General features: G+C 44.6%; 3 protein-coding genes across 6 annotated transcripts in view; 1 reads left to right on the forward strand and 2 right to left on the reverse strand.

Moving 5' to 3' along the window:
* Positions 1-210: 210 nt before the first annotated feature.
* Positions 211-2,314, forward strand: c1qb (complement component 1, q subcomponent, B chain). The gene is made up of 5 exons (XM_011475684.3): positions 211-347; positions 434-605; positions 876-1,104; positions 1,743-1,860; positions 1,953-2,314. The coding sequence occupies exons 1-5, from the start codon at positions 345-347 to the stop codon at positions 2,154-2,156; spliced, it is 726 nt and encodes a 241-aa protein (XP_011473986.1). The 5' UTR covers positions 211-344; the 3' UTR covers positions 2,157-2,314.
* Positions 2,315-4,916: 2,602 nt separating this feature from the next.
* Positions 4,917-11,218, reverse strand: LOC144992236 (protein SPMIP1). The gene is made up of 5 exons (XM_078947820.1): positions 11,108-11,218; positions 10,869-11,035; positions 10,557-10,710; positions 9,208-9,310; positions 4,917-5,165 (listed from the first exon to the last, which is right to left on the reverse strand). Exons 2-5 carry the CDS (start codon positions 11,030-11,032, stop codon positions 5,047-5,049), a joined length of 540 nt encoding a protein of 179 aa, XP_078803946.1. The 5' UTR covers positions 11,033-11,035; positions 11,108-11,218; the 3' UTR covers positions 4,917-5,046.
* Positions 11,219-15,136: 3,918 nt separating this feature from the next.
* LOC101168946 (filamin-B) overlaps positions 15,137-17,108 on the reverse strand; it is a 38,615-nt gene continuing 36,643 nt past the window's right edge. For 3 of the 4 annotated variants that reach the window (XM_078947808.1, XM_078947807.1, XM_078947809.1), the window contains 2 exons: positions 16,232-16,438; positions 15,143-16,127 (listed from right to left, as the gene is read on the reverse strand). In XM_078947808.1, coding sequence (XP_078803934.1) covers positions 15,940-16,127; positions 16,232-16,438 — 395 coding nt within the window. In that variant the 3' untranslated portion in view covers positions 15,143-15,939. Of the gene's footprint in view, positions 16,128-16,231; positions 16,439-17,108 lie in introns of all 4 variants that reach the window. The other variant, XM_078947806.1, reaches the window with a different exon arrangement.

A 17,108-nucleotide genomic window follows, 5' to 3' on the forward strand; every position in this document is an offset into this window, starting at 1 on the left:
CGTGGGAAGGTGTCTTTGTAGTCCAATTAGATCATGATTAGTCATCCTCGGTTTGATGTATGTATATATAGATCTATAGTTTCTTTTAGTATGTTTTTGTACGGACTGCTTGAAAAAAGAATAACAAACCAACTATCAGTAACTTTTACCAGCCGTTCCTAAATCTCCTGTTCGTCGTCTTTGAGGCCACGTTGGAGAGGTGGATGTTAGCGTTGTGAGCAGATCTCCTTCAGTGGTTTCACTTCCTGTTTGAAGTGCGACTGAGCTGCAGAAGTCTGAGCAGAGCAGAAGCTGTCTCCATCAGACCACCACCGAACTGCAAGAGCAGGAACTGCATCAGTATTATGGTAAGAGGCTTTTACTTTACATCCCAACCAAAGAAGTGTTGGTGCACACATGTTCTGATGTTTCCATTGTGCTGTTTTGTCTGCAGGCCTGTCAGAGGCTGAACGTCTGGACAGCGCTGCTGCTGCTGCTCTCGGTGTACGCCGCCTGGGTCGCCTCCCAGCCGCCCTGCAGTGGAGGCCCCCCTGGTATTCCAGGGATACCCGGAACCCATGGACCAAACGGCAAGCAAGGTCCTAAAGGAGAGAAGGGCGATCCAGGTGAACTCACAGCAAACATAAAGGTGGCATTCCACCTTTAAATCTGCAGAAGTTCTTACTCTCGGGAAAAGGCTGAAATATGTCTGCTTGTTCACAAATATGAATGTTAGTTCAATGTTAAGGATTTTTATTGGATCTTTCAACTCAAAACTCTGTGATACTGATCTATCGTCTGAATTTCAACCATAATTGACGTCTCATGAACAGAAGTGAAGCTCACCTGTGTCTAGCATGACCTCTTAAACAGAAGAGGTTTATTTCTTTGGGCAGGTGAAGCTGATCAGTCAATCAGGGGCCAGAAAGGGGACCCTGGTGAAAAAGGCCCCCCGGGACGTGCTGGATGGAAGGGCGACAATGGTATAGTGGGGCCGCCTGGGCCTCGGGGCCATGGAGGAGAGAAGGGGAGGCCCTTCAACCCGTCAGACAAGCAGAAATCTTTCTTCTCCTATAACATGGTGCAGCAGAAACCAAACTCGGACACGCCCATCAACTTCAACAGGTCAGTGCTGGAACACATGAGGAGCTTCAGCTTCTCTGAAGGCCCCCCCCCCAAATCATCTCCTATCTATGGTATATGAAAAATGAAAGTTAGGATCTTGTAACATCAGTTAGATGTAAAATTAATGAAATACAGAGTTCACATTCTGGTCAATGTAATTTAAAAAGCTGTTTTATTGGTTCGTAATCAGACATTTTACTCACTAGGATCAAACGTGTTTTTGTCAAGATTTGGAGGATTTCAAAGAGATTAAGATTATAGTCAAACCTTTTCAAAAATAAAAGAAAATTAAATTAAATCCAAATCTGGAAGTACAGAATGTTGCAGTTCCTCGAACGACCACTGGAGGCTGGTTTCAAAAGGGGACAAACTGAATCACTTGTTAAAAAGTCAAATAGTAAATGGACATGATACAGCCTGTTCTGGTTGTTAGGGTTGTGCTTCTTTGATTGGCAGGCAGGTGAAGTTGCAGGTGAGTTCACCTGGGCGGGATTAACATCATTGTCATTGTGGGTGGCCCGTTTTAGGCTTTGTTTCTATGCTCAGAATCCTCTGGGTGTATTTAGTAATGACCCGCCATTAAGTTAAAGGGGGTCATTAAGGAGGAATGAAGATGTGTTTGTGTGAATCCTCCACAGACCCATGGTTCCTGACCTGAAGCCTCAGTTTCAAGGACAGAACCTGACAGAAGGCGTCTTCACCTGCGCCATCAACGGCGTGTATTTCTTCAGTTACCACGTCTCAGTAAAGAGCAGAGTGAGTCCAAACACAGACAACATACCTGGTGGAGGCTTTGTGAGACTGAATGTACCTGACGGAGGACGTGTTTGTGTGTGGTGGTCGCTCAGGTGTGCCTGAAGCTGGTCAAGGGCAGCGACACTCAGCTGATGATGTGCGACACATATGAGGGGTTTCTGGTAACCTCCGGAACCGCCATCCTGGAGCTGCAGGCCGGAGACGCCGTCTCCCTGCAGGCCACCAGACACAACAACATCGTGCCGATCCAGAGCAGCTCCACCTTCACCGGCTTCCTGATCTTCCCCACCGCCTGAACGGACCCGGGCCGGCTTTCAACCTTTCTGGGACATTTAGTTAACGTCTTTTATAAAAACTGAAGTTTGTTTCTGAGACTAAAACTGCAAAAGCTAACCCGTTAGCTGATTCCAAGTGTTGAGAACATCAACGGTTCAATAAAGACTACAGACCTAAACATGGCGTCCTCTCAGTCATCCTTAAGTCCTGCAGTTGAACCCGAGGTTTGGGCAAGCGGGGTCGGTTGATGTCTATCCACAGAACGGTCGCAGTCCTGCAGCTTTTTCCTGTTCAACGATGGAAGATCTTTGTTTTTCAGTCAACCTTTTTCTTACACCATTTTTCACTTAACTTTGTTTAAATCAGGAATGTTGTTTTCAAGGTAAAACAGAAGAGAGAGATAAAATCTAATCATGAACAATAAAATAATTATTTTTTTCTACAAAAAATGCATAGAAAAACATGCATATATAGAAAAATGTGCAACATGAAGGACTATTGTGTGTTCCTACGGATCAGTGTGTTGTTGTGAGTTACAATGACATGGTGCAACAAGTGAGTGTGTTTGTGTTGGCTGAGTCAGTGTGAGCTAATGCTAGAAATTATAAGCGAACATGAATGCAGAGCTCTATTCATGAAAACACATAAGTGCGGGAATTCCATGCAGCCCCTGAATGCACCTCAAATCTGCGCATTGAGCCCTCTGTTATATGGTGTCAAATTGTTGAGACATTGTTCGTGTTAGCGATGACTAACAATGTCTCAGCCTCACCTGCCACAGTGGCTAGTGAAACTGATTTCATGTAGAGTCATGAAATCAGTCACTGGGGTGAACTCATCGACCGATCATGTGCAGCTGAGAGGGAAGAAAAGGGGTAACCCTTGTGCTATCCTAGGCACGTTAACGTTGGGAGTGGGGTCATCTAGACCCACTAGACAGTGCGCTGAACCTTTTTTCTTCAATGATTTGTGATCTTCACTGGTGTCCATGGATTACATGAAATCTTTCCACCTTTATCCACCTTTGTCATGGTAGGGAGAACACGTCAATGTAAGGGGGGGTCATCTGGACCCCATAGGATAGCACAAGGGTTAAAGTATATATAACTGCTCCCAGGAAGGAACTGGGTTGTGTCATTCACACCAAAGAGTGGCTCTAAGAGCCGTTTCATTCGTAACAGGGCTGGTCGCTGCCCTGCTGCTCCTCAGGGATGTGAGACCGACCCACTGAGATGAGGAGTCTCCTCGCAGCATCTCCTTTGCTCACTGGAATTGAATTGAAGTGATGTGACTGCAGCTATGAGGGTATGTCTGTACTGAATGATAAGCATCCATGTGTGCGCCAGTTACTTTTTTCCCTTTGTATCAATTTCCCTTTCGTTTCATTTAACGGAGAGAAAATGCCAGAGCGTAAGAAAACGAGGTTTCTTGTAGTCCAGTAAGTGCAGCCCAATTTATTCACCGAAATCTGAAATGTAATTCATTACTTTGTAATCCGCTGCCCCCAACACTGTCTGCAAAGAGACTTGTGGTGGACAGACCCAGGCGGAGAGAGACCCCTTACACACAGCAGAGACTCTCCCTGTGCCCCCCACCCCCTAGTGTCTGGACCAGCCCTTGAAGGCCACAGAAGCTCACCTGAAGGCCATCAAGACTGTTGCATATTGAGATAAAAATGGATGTCCCAAACAGTGACTAGGGTGCACCAGTCTTTTATTAGCGTACAACATCTCGGAACATCCTGACCCGCATGCTCCTGTGGCGTATTCTTCTACACAACACAACCCATAACTCAGCCAACCCTGTAGGCCTGCCCTCTGCTGGCCACTAAGTTACCATGATATGTTAACAACATTCATGTCAAATAAGAATCAGGAAATAAAGGTTTTCCGAAGATAATCAATCGTTTTGTTACTTGAAAAGAATCTATCGGATCAGAACCGGATTACAAAAACTGCAAAACTATAAAATGAATTATTTCAGTAGGGGTGGGATTATATAAGATCACTTCTTCCCGCTCCTTTTCAAGCAATAAATCAAACTCTACTTGACTTTAGTTAATGATCACTTTATTTAATGAAGCAAATGTGATTTAAGTGACTTTTTCGTCTTCTATTTTTTTAAACTATGCCTATCAACATTTCTGTAATGAGTTTGATAAATATATGTAAATTCTTTATTGCTTTGACTACAATGCTTGAATAAATCAATAAATCAAATCAAATCAAATCAAGACACCACAAAGATCTGTTAAATGAAACGAAATACAAAAACGTGGGTGTCTGTAGTCCTGTAATTGTTATTTAATAACAGAAATCTGAACAGTAATTTGTTACTTTGTAATCTGTTACCCCCAACACTGAAAGAGACCCGCTGGAACTTTTATTTTGAAATGAGCAAATAGTCCACAAATCGCTAGGAAGACGGCCATGTTCAATCGCTACAAGGATTTATTTTTTCTCAGTTTTTTCAGCTGCAGTGTGAATCTATGACATGCTTTAAAGAGGGGGGGGGGGGCACGTCCAAAGCGTTCACGGCTTGCTGAACTCTCAGAAAAATGTTTTTGAGATGTTTCCTCCTGCAGATCATTGACTGCTCAGGTTTCAGGAACATTCAGTCGAACCTGAAGCAGACAAATAATTAATTGACCCCCCCATGTATGAATTATCCATGACCTGTATCAGGTGATTACACACTTGACTTGACCTTACAGGCATGTCACGGCTGAACACTGATCGCTGCAGGAACCACAACAGTTCCTGTTTCTGTTCATCCAATGAACACAAAACACCGTCAAAGACATCTGCACCAGCTTTACTCCGACACCTTCCAACAAACCAACGGCAGGCGGAAAAACAGGAACTTTTAGGATCCAAAGAGTTTGGAAAAACCAGGAAAGTCCCTGCAGCTTCAGCCCATGCTGTCCGTGGCTGAAGGGTTCCTGAACACGCCGTTCTTGGAGTAGAAGGTCTTCTCCACCACTGCTGATCTGGCATGAGACGGAGTTCTGTAGTCCAGCGTGAAGTCACCTGTTGATGGAGACGCAGGTGATGTGAGAGTTGGAGGTTTTTGCAGCATGTTTCCAACAGCCTCACATGACCAAAGAACACAAAGATAATACAAAAAAACAAAAACATTTGAGAACTGAACATGAACCGAGACAGGAGTTGGAGTTACTCTGAGGGAGGAAGACCATCCCATCATTTTGTAGCAGCTAATGCAGAAGCTCCGTCACGCCAGACCCTTTGGCTTTGTGGAGTTAGAAGGTCTGTGGTTCTGCAGGTGGGAAAGCTCCCCTGAACTGTGGCGAGGACCACACCCTGCTTCCTCTGAGAACCAGAGCTGTTCTGTCAAAACTGAGCTTATTTGAAAAGAAAATGTAGAATAAATCAATTTCAAAAAAGCTTTACATTTTGAACAAACGTTTAATTTCAATTCTTAACTGATAAAATGGGAGGTTGAAGCCAAACGCTTAACTGGAAAAATACAAAACACGGCAGTAAACGAGCATCAGATCTGATCCAGTCCAGAGATGAAGCTCATCCAAAAGCACAAATGCTTCTCCAACCTGCTGGCCTCAAAGTTTCTGCTTTTCTCTGACTTCATGACAATCAGTCTCTGCCGTCAGCATCCCAAACATCCGTCAGCATCCCAAACATCCGTCAACATCCCAAACATCCGTCAACATTTCAAACATCCGTCAACATCCCAAACATCCGTCAACATCCCAAACATCCGTCAACATTTCAAACATCCGTCAACATCCCAAACATCCGTCAACATTTCAAACATCCGTCAACATCCCAAACATCCGTCAACATCCCAAACATCCGTCAACATCCCAAACATCCGTCAACATCCCAAACATCCGTCAACATCCCAAACATCCGTCAACATCCCAAACATCCGTCAACATTTCAAACATCCGTCAACATCCCAAACATCCGTCAACATTTCAAACATCCGTCAACATCCCAAACATCCGTCAGCGTCCCAAACATCCGTCAGCGTCCCAAACATGCGTCAGCGTCCCAAACATCCGTCAGCGTCCGAAACATCCGTCAGCGTCCCAAACATCCGTCAACATTTCAAACATCCGTCAACATCCCAAACATCCGTCAACATTTCAAACATCCGTCAACATCCCAAACATCCGTCAACATTTCAAACATCCGTTAACATCCCAAACATCCGTCAACATTTCAAACATCCGTCAGCATCCCAAACATCCGTCAACATCCCAAACATGCGTCGGCGTCCCAAACATCCGTCAACATCCCAAACATCCGTCAACATCCCAAACATCCGTCAACATCCCAAACATCCGTCAACATCCCAAACATCCGTCAACATCCCAAACATCCGTCAACATCCCAAACATCCGTCAACATCCCAAACATCCGTCAGCGTCCCAAACATCCGTCAGCGTCCCAAACATCCGTCAGCGTCCCAAACATCCGTCAACATCCCAAACATCCGTCAACATCCCAAACATCCGTCAGCATCCCAAACATCCGTCAACATCCCAAACATCCGTCAACATACCAAACATCCGTCAACATCCCAAACATCCGTCAACATTTCAAACATCCGTCAACATCCCAAACATCCGTCAGCATCCCAAACATCCGTCAACATCCCAAACATCCGTCAGCATCCCAAACATCCGTCAACATCCCAAACATCCGTCAACATCCCAAACATCCGTCAGCATCCCAAACATCCGTCAACATCCCAAACATCCGTCAACATCCCAAACATCCGTCAACATCCCAAACATCCGTCAACATCCCAAACATCCGTCAACATCCCAAACATCCGTCAACATTTCAAACATCCGTCAGCATCCCAAACATCCGTCAACATCCCAAACATCCGTCAACATCCCAAACATCCGTCAACATTTCAAACATCCGTCAGCATCCCAAACATCCGTCAACATCCCAAACATCCGTCAGCGTCCCAAACATCCGTCAGCGTCCCAAACATCCGTCAGCATCCCAAACATCCGTCAACATCCCAAACATCCGTCAACATCCCAAACATGCGTCAGCGTCCCAAACATCCGTCAACATCCCAAACATCCGTCAACATCCCAAACATCCGTCAACATCCCAAACATCCGTCAACATCCCAAACATCCGTCAACATCCCAAACATCCGTCAGCATCCCAAACATCCGTCAACATCCCAAACATCCGTCAACATCCCAAACATCCGTCAACATTTCAAACATCCGTCAGCATCCCAAACATCCGTCAGCATCCCAAACATCCGTCAACATCCCAAACATCCGTCAACATTTCAAACATCCGTCAGCATCCCAAACATCCGTCAACATCCCAAACATCCGTCAACATTTCAAACATCCGTCAGCATCCCAAACATCCGTCAGCATCCCAAACATCCGTCAACATCCCAAACATCCGTCAACATCCCAAACATCCGTCAACATCCCAAACATCCGTCAACATCCCAAACATCCGTCAACATCCCAAACATCCGTCAACATTTCAAACATCCGTCAACATCCCAAACATCCGTCAGCATCCCAAACATCCGTCAGCATCCCAAACATCCGTCAACATCCCAAACATCCGTCAACATTTCAAACATCCGTCAGCATCCCAAACATCCGTCAGCATCCCAAACATCCGTCAACATCCCAAACATCCGTCAACATTTCAAACATCCGTCAGCATCCCAAACATCCGTCAACATCCCAAACATCCGTCAACATCCCAAACATCCGTCAACATTTCAAACATCCGTCAGCATCCCAAACATCCGTCAGCGTCCCAAACATCCGTCAACGTCCCAAACATCCGTCAGCGTCCCAAACATCCGTCAGCGTCCCAAACATCCGTCAGCGTCCCAAACATCCGTCAGCATCCCAAACATCCGTCAACATCCCAAACATCCGTCAACGTCCCAAACATGCGTCAGCGTCCCAAACATCCGTCAACATCCCAAACATCCGTCAACATCCCAAACATCCGTCAACATCCCAAACATCCGTCAACATTTCAAACATCCGTCAGCATCCCAAACATCCGTCAGCATCCCAAACATCCGTCAACATCCCAAACATCCGTCAACATCCCAAACATCCTTCAACATTTCAAACATCCGTCAGCATCCCAAACATCCGTCAACATCCCAAACATCCGTCAACATTTCAAACATCCGTCAGCATCCCAAACATCCGTCAGCATCCCAAACATCCGTCAGCATCCCAAACATCCGTCAACATCCCAAACATCCGTCAACATCCCAAACATCCGTCAACATCCCAAACATCCGTCAACATCCCAAACATCCGTCAACATCCCAAACATCCGTCAACATTTCAAACATCCGTCAACATCCCAAACATCCGTCAGCATCCCAAACATCCGTCAGCATCCCAAACATCCGTCAACATCCCAAACATCCTTCAACATTTCAAACATCCGTCAGCATCCCAAACATCCGTCAGCATCCCAAACATCCGTCAACATCCCAAACATCCGTCAACATTTCAAACATCCGTCAGCATCCCAAACATCCGTCAGCATCTCAAACATCCGTCAGAATCAGGCCAGGTTTTTAATCTTTACGTTTTATTCATATTTTTGTCATTTTGTCTTTCATTACGGGGGGGGGGGGGCATTTTATGTGTTTTTAGAATTTCCTTTTGAATTTTAAACTGTTTTCAGTCAGTAAAGCACTTTGCATTATTGTTGTGTGAAAGCTGATTTATCAATAAAGTTTGATTTGTTCCCATCAACCATCCATCATTTCAAAGAGCGATTCCAACTCAAAAAAACACAAATCACTATACTTCCTCCGCCATCCTGTACATCACCAGACATGCTGTCTGTCCAGCTAACAACTAAAGTCTGGTCAGACCAAAGCCTCACTAGCTCGTGACTTTCTGCAGGGAGGAGCTCATCAGAAGGTCCTGAAGACAGACTTTCAATCTTTCAGGTGGTTTTTTTCCCGTTGTTTCTTCATATCTTCATCTTTTTGCTGTAACCGAGGAACTTGTCTAAGCTTCACGTTGGTGAAGCACACAAACATCCGCCTTACCTAGCCTCCATCCATAATCCCAGGAGGAGAGGAGAGGGAAGTCAAATTTCTCCTCAGGCCTGATGTGGCCACGCCTCTGCAGGTACAGACTCCGCCCAATCCCCTGTAGATAAAGTAAAGGTAAAGACAGCAGATGTACCTTTTTGTTGTTTTTTAGGACTTTTGATTAGTTGTCAAAAGTTATCAGTCCGATCCGCTTTGGGTTAAAAAAGAAAAACTGTGAAGAGTGGACATCAATGAACTTTGCTAAACATTTTGATTTTCTGTTAAATGATTAAGCCTCCATTCACCAACAAGATTGTCGCAACTTTTGTTCTATCCTAGGCACTTTAACGTTGGGAGTTGGGTCATCTAGACCCACTAGACAGTGCTCTGAACCTTTGTTCTTCAATGATTTGTGATCTTCACTGGTGTCCATGGATTACATGAAATCTTTCCACCTTTATCCACCTTTGTCATAGTAGGGAGAACACGTCAATGGAAGGGGGGGGGGGGGGGGGGGTCATAGGATAGCACAAGGGTTAAAGAACTCCACAAAGAAAGAAGAAAACATGAAACCAAGCCAAAAAAGTTATTTCCTACAGCTTTGATCCCACTCATTCAGAATAATGAAACAGGAACAGTCATCTGAGTCACAGAAAACAACGATTCCGTCACAACAAGACAGACCCAAATCTGAATGAAAACCTGTATGATCAGAGCCTTTTCCTCTTCAAGTAAAATTTACAATCAATTCTAAATTTGACTGTAAGGACAGTAGAGAGCTTATCTGAGCTCGTTTATTGGAAAAAGCCTTGCTGCAGAGTTTTGGACGACTTTTTAAAAATATGTTAAAAACCAAATGACAGTTTTCTAAACGGGAGGGAAAAGACGCCGTAAACATCCTCCCAGAGTCAGATCCTTCAGCTGATGCTTTTGTTCTGAAAGGGCCTCCAGAGACGTGGATTTGTCAAACATCACTCTGAGCTTTCTGAAGCTTGACTGAACGGACGAGCTCAGAGATCCATGTGCTGTTTTCAGAGTTTCTGTCTTCTCATGATTCCAGTATGAATGCTTCTAGAGGAATCAGAATGTAATGCTGACTAAACGATCCAGGAAATGAGACAAACGGTTGGGATCTCTTTCAGGGAAGGAGCAAAAGCCTAAAAATGATAGGCTACCATTGCCAGTTCATTTCCCATGAGGACCCATGTCCAAACTGAGTACAGCAGCAGGGTCCGGGAACTGTGACAAGATGTGGATGAAGAGAACAACCCCCCTCCCCCCAGCATCACCCCCGTCCCCAAACACTCTCCACTCGTCTCTGCATTTGCTCAATAAAGCTTTGAAGGGCTTCACAGTCGTCATACCTGATGATGGGAGGAGTCCTGGAGCATTGCCCTTCGGCTTTGAGGAGGAGGAGGGACAGGTTTCATCAGGGGGGGCGCAGGCTGACGCCGCTCTTTTTCCATGGTGGGGGCTAGAGATTGAGGATGAGGAGGGGGGTTCTGCTTCTCTGGTTTCCTGTTAACAGCAGGTGAGGAATGAAAAACTGCTGCTCTTTTTGAACCATCACCCTGAGTGTAGTTTTATCATCTGATTTGCAGAACATCTTTGTCTTTGGAGTGTCTGAGTCCCCAGAAACCGCCTCAGCCTACATAAAAAGGGGAGGGGCAGCTCACCGGGCCCCTGGGGGCAGCGGGGGCAGCTGCGTGCTGCCCTGGAGGCTGAGGGCAGACGGGTAGAGTTTGGCGTAGCGGCTCTTCCAGGCCAAACGGGTCAACAGCTCCCTCTGAATCTGCTCCTTGTAGCAGTTCTGGCTCTGAGTCGTCAGCAGGCCTCGCATCTTCTGCAGGAAAACCACGCACAGAGGCTGACTCCACCTTCACACCACCTTCTCTTCATGAAGACGAGGACTCACCTCCTGCAGGTTCCTGTGAAAACTCCCTCTGCTGAAACAAAACGGAAGAGCAGGTTTGCGTTAAAATGTAAAAATAAAAGTTTCTGTTTTCATTGAAGCCGAGGTTATTCCACATTTAACAGAAAGAATCCAAACAGCATCTCCAACAAAAACCATCAATTCTGAAGAAGCTGATGCAGAATCAGCCTGAACTGCTGCTGTGGAAAAACTCAATCATATTCTATGATTTCTGTGAGTTCGATGGAGCTTCTACCTGAATATCTTCCCCTGAGCTGTGGTCGCTGCTGTGAAGCAGGACTGAGCTGGTGCCTGTGGACCAGGATCAGATAACACTGTAACCCGAAGAAACGGGAGACCAACACCTCCAGCCGGAAAAGTTCCAGCCCCCATTTCCTTTAATCTGCTCATTTTGAGTTGGCAAACACCGTCTGAAACTTCAGAAACAGCCATTTATCAGAGCATCAGTCATGATCATCTGCTGCATCATGGACAGCCTAAACTCCACTGAGGAAAACCTAAAAATAAATAACTAAAACTATGGTAAACTATATACCAGTAAAAGAAAAATATACACAAGGCAAGGCAAGGCAAGTTTATTTGTATAGCACAATTCGTACACAAAGTAATTCAAGGTGCTTCACAAAACAAAAAAATGCATTAAAATCACAATACATCATAGAAATAATCAACGTAAATTTACTTTAAAAGAAAAAAAAAAAAATATTGAAAATTGATTTAAAAATAAAGGAAGGAAAGGAAAGAAAAGTGCAGATAGGACCTTTCAGTCATATACACGGCTAAACAGAAATGTTTTAAGTCTAGATTTGAACATGAACACAGAAGAGGCCTGTCTTACGCCTTCAGGGAGGCTGTTCCAGATTTTAGCTGCAGAATATTGAAACGCTGATTCCCCTTGTTTAGTTCTGACTCTGGGAATCAACAGGAGGCCGGCCCCTGAGGTCCTCAGAGTACGAGATGGTTCATATGGCACTAACATGTCAGAGATGTACTTTGGTGCTCGGCCATGGAGAGACTTGTACACAAGCAGAGCTGCTTTGAAGTCTATTCTTTCAGGTACAGGGAGCCAGTGCAGAGACCTGAGCACAGGACTAATGTGATCATACTTCCTGGTTCTGGTCAGGACTCCAGCAGCAGCATTCTGGATGTACTGAAGCTGTTTTACAGCTCGTTTGGAGAGGCCGGTGAGCAGGCCGTTACAGTAGTCTAACCTACTGGAGACAAATGCATGGATAAGTATCTCCAGGTCTGGCTTTGACACTATGTTTTTGATTTTGGCAATGTTTTTCAGATGGTAAAATGCCGCTGATGTTACTGACTTGATATGGCTGTTAAAGTTCAGGTCAGAGTCCATGATTACCCCTAGATTTCTGACTTGATTTGAGGGTTTAAGAGACAGAGAATGAAGGTAGCTGCTGACAATTTCTCTTTGTTTCTGTGGGCCAAAAATAATAACTTCGGTCTTGTTTGAGTTTAGCTGGAGAAAGTTGTTCTGCATCCACGCGCTGATCTGTTGGAGGCAGTGGCTGAGTGAATCCACCGGCCCGTATTCACCTGCTGTCAGTGACACATAGATCTGAGTATCATCTGCACAGTTGTGATAAGATATGTTATTACTGCGTATTAACTGCCCTAGTGGCAGCATGTAGAGGTTGAACAGAAGGGGTCCCAGGATCGATCCCTGGGGCACACCACAAGTCAAGGCCATGTAGTCTGAGACACAACTCCCAATTTCAACAAAGTATTTCCTGTCTTCTAGATAAGACTTGAGCCAACTTAGGGCAGATCCAGAGATGCCAACCCAGTCTTGGAGTCTGTGCAAAAGGATCCCATGATCAACAGTATCAAAGGCAGCGCTCAGGTCTAGTATGATCAAGACAGAGACTTTTCCATCATCAGTGTTCAGGCGGATGTCATTGGTTATCTTGATAAGAGCAGTTTCTGTGCTATGATGGGGTCTAAAACCTGACTGGAAAACATCAAATGAATTGTTTAATAAGAGAAAGTCAGTGAGCTGTTGGTAGACAACTTTTTCAAGGACTTTTCCTAAAAATGGCAGATTAGAGATAGGTCTGTAATTATTCAGTACAGTGGGATCAAGACCGCTCTTCTTCAGGAGAGGTTTAATGCCTGCAGTTTTTAAGGCCTCTGGAAATATTCCAGATTGAAGAGACATGTTAACTATTTGAGTAATTGATGGCAACACACTGTTCAGGACAGACTTTAGAAATCTAGTGGGTAACACATCAAGGCAGCATGTAGACGAGCTCAGACGGGTGATGGTCTCTTGGACAGTTTGGTCAGTGACAGGTACAAAGTGAGTCAGCTTAGAGTGAGTAGGTGGCCGTTCGATAGTTATATGTGTTGTGGAGTTGATGGCTTTTTTAATGCCCTGAACCTTGTCATTAAAAAATACAGCAAACTCATTACATTTAGGTGTGCAAACCAATTCTATTGGTAGCTGGGTTGGAGGGTTAGTTAATCTTTTTACTGTTGTGAACAGGACACGAGAGTTGTTGCTGCAACTTCCAATGATTTCAGAGAAGTACCTTTCCCTTGTTCTGCATAAGATCTGGTTGTAAGCGTACAACTCCGCCTTATACATTTCATAATGAACCTGGAGTTTTGACTTGCGCCACTTTCGCTCAGCTCTGCGGCACTGTTGTTTCTGTGCCCTGACTAGATCATCGTTCCTCCAGGGAGCTTTCTGTCTATGTTTTCTCAATTTAACCTTCATAGGGGCAATGGCATCCAGAACATTCAAGATGCTAGAAGTAACAGAATTCAGCATTTCATCAACACAGGTAGCATGCCTACTAACTGAGGTTTGGTATGATAATAGGATTTAAACTAACAAACTCAAAGACTTTAAATAAATAAATGGAATATAGTAAGTATGGAAATACATTTACTTAACATCTAGAAAGTGTTTTACCTGACCAGGTGCTTTTCTTATGACCATATGTAGAATACGGTTGTATGCAGATGACACAGTTCTTCATCTTCAAGCAAAAACAAAGGATGACGCTGCTGCAGTTCTTTCTAGAATCGTGGTTCCAGTTGTTGAATGGCTCCAAAACTCCCACCTTCACTTTAATCCAAAGAAAAACCAGTCTGCAGGTTTTCCTCTCATCAGTGATCAGACAGCAACCGATTAACCGTCTTGGAAAATGGAGAGGATATCCGACTGGTAGAACTATAGAAATATTAGATGTTCTTTCAATTCAAATACGACTTTTAAACATCATCTTCATTAACTTTCTAGAATTATTCATAATATGATTCAAATTATTGTACATGTAATAATATTTACACTAAATTAAACCGCTAAGGCAGCAAAAGTCTAAATATGCATCCTGTGTCTCATTTTTAGAGTTTCATATGGGCTTGCTCCCCCACCTTTAAAAATTTCATATAGAAGGAAAACAACCACTAAACGGACGAGACTGTCATGTACGAAGATGCAGGAAAACATTCAGTGAAATGGGCGTGTCCATCAGAGATGCACCATTTAGGAACGAGCTGCCTTATCACATCAGAAAATGTGACGGGGAAGATCCTGAAAGTAGTGAAAATAAACCAGACATGTAATCAAAATCATCTTTTGGGTGCATTCATTCCAGTTTCTGTTTTTTCACTCTGATCATCTTCTCGTCAGTTTTCAAAGCATTCGCAGCAGCATTTTAATGATTATTACGCAGTTTTTAGACAAAATCTAGAAGCCTATGTCGTTTTTTTAGGACAGTTTCAGGAGTTTAGAGTTTAACACAATCCTGAAAAATAGAAACGTGTTAATTCTGGCATATTTATGCTCTAGTTATGCTAAAACATTGATTAATATGAATTTTCTTTAAACAAAAGCTTTTAAGCACTGAACAGATGCAGAAATAGACAGAACTCAGTTCATCAGTTAAATTGTGTATTTCTAAAGAAAGAAATGTTAAAAATGAAGATTTGACGTCATTTTGATCCAAACTGTTTAGACACAAAAAGGAAATTCCAGACTAAATGTTTTGATTCTTTCCAGTTCACTTTAATTATCAAATGTACAGTACATCAAGTTCAGCGCTTAGTTTCACAGGAAAACCCCCCTCCAATGATAAAAAGTAACCCCCCCCCCTCCCCCCCATGGAAAAACCTTTCCGTATCCGAAGTAGCAGTGAAAAGGCAGCAGCCCTCACGTGACGCCACAAAGACGAGGACGACGGCCGTCCGCTCTGAGGCCGGATGTGCAGCGGATCACCTGGCCTGATCGCGGTTCGATCCCCAGAACCGGTCGTCCGCCGCGCTGAGGAGTCGGCAGACTGATGCCACACCCGTGTGTGAGGGCTTCTGGGAGTTGGGCGGAGATGGGCACGAGCAGCGGTCAGTAGTTGCACACGGGTGGACCTCTGGGGCTGGACCTCCAGGGATCTCTGCAGCTGAGATGCTCGTTGGACAGAAGACGCAGACGTGCTCGTCTCCCATCTGTCCTTTCTGTAAAAGTGCGGCGTTTTCCAGTTTCCATCGTTTTTCAATCCGTTTGAACATTTAGAAAAAATACAATCGTGCTTCATTCAAATCAAATCAAGTGCAAAAACATTTGATCATTTCAGGGAAACATTCTTTATGTAGAGACTTTTTTTTTGTTTCTTTGCGTCCGATTCTGACAGAAATGTGCTTTCATGACGCTTTCTGCCGCACAGAGTTCTGATCTTTAGTGTTTTCAGATGATTTGATGGTTTCTTAGGGTTCTTTGAGAAGCTTTGTGGTCAGAAATCCTGCCAACCCTTCATGCAGAAGCTCTGTCCTCTGGACTGGAGACGGACGCTGCATCATGAAACCACAACGTTAAACGGGGATCCTGGGATGTGATCTTCACCCCACTTCACAACCAGGATGTAATTTCCACGTTCCTTCAGGGTGTAGGTGACGTTGTACTGCAGGTTCCCCATGTGTTTGACCAGAACCTCCTCGCAGGGGGCTTGGGGGCCGTACACGCCCACCAGGAGCATGTTCTTCCCTGAAGAAACAACCCAAGAACAGCTCTGCTTTAGAAACGCTCAGCCCAGAACGAAGCCTCAGCAGTCAGGAAACCGTCTCCAAGCTCAGCCATGAAGGTCTTACCAGCTTTGCTGCAGTCCACGGTGAAGCTGCCCCCCTGACCCACGGAGGCCTTGCTGAGTCCGGGGCCCCGACTCACCACCTTGCTGGCGTCGGAGCCGCCGGGTCTGGGCGCGGCGCTCTGAGCGAAGCTGCTGGACGCTCGAACGGCTGGATCCAGAGTCAGGGACGACATCTCGTTCATGTTGGTCACACTTATGAGGCGGGAACCTGAGGAACATCAAAGGAGGTGGAGCTCGTGCAGACGAAGGTTGTTCTGCGTCTTAACGCTCAGGAAACCCCGCTACAGTTCAAGTCACCTGTCCTCTATGGAGTTCATTCAGTCTCAATAATCACAAACGCACACAACATGTTACACAAATACACACGCTCCGATTCACAACTGTAATTTATGCAAAAGTGCAACACAAATTCAGAAATGCACACATTGTGTCTCAGAATTCACCGCAGAGAAGTCTCCCACAAATGTGGGGAGATTCAGACATAAGAGGGGGGGGGGGGGGGAAATGCACATTCTGCAATTTGTATGATCTGTGAGTTCATATTACAAGTGTACCTAAAAATCCTGTTTGTGAAGCATCTATTGTGCATTTCTGAAACATTTATGTTTTTGTGAAACACAATGCGCACACATGAGTGAGAAACAATTATTGTGCATGTGTGAAACACGTGTGCATTTCCAAATTTATATCGTATGTTTGCATAAATTGGAGTTGTGAATCAGAGCGTGTGTATTTGTGAAACAGGTTGTGTGTTTCTGATTATTGAGACTGAATGAACTCCATCGTCCTTTCAGAATAACAGAGCTGAAGAAGAGGAAGAAGAGAGTCTTTTGGCTCCACAGATGAAGATGAGACGCTTTTCTCAAAGATCTGCGATC

The sequence above is a fragment of the Oryzias latipes genome, chromosome 5 (assembly GCF_053564925.1).
Source record: "Oryzias latipes strain Hd-rR chromosome 5, Olatipes_Hd-rR_3.1".
In the NCBI taxonomy this organism is placed as follows: domain Eukaryota; kingdom Metazoa; phylum Chordata; class Actinopteri; order Beloniformes; family Adrianichthyidae; genus Oryzias; species Oryzias latipes.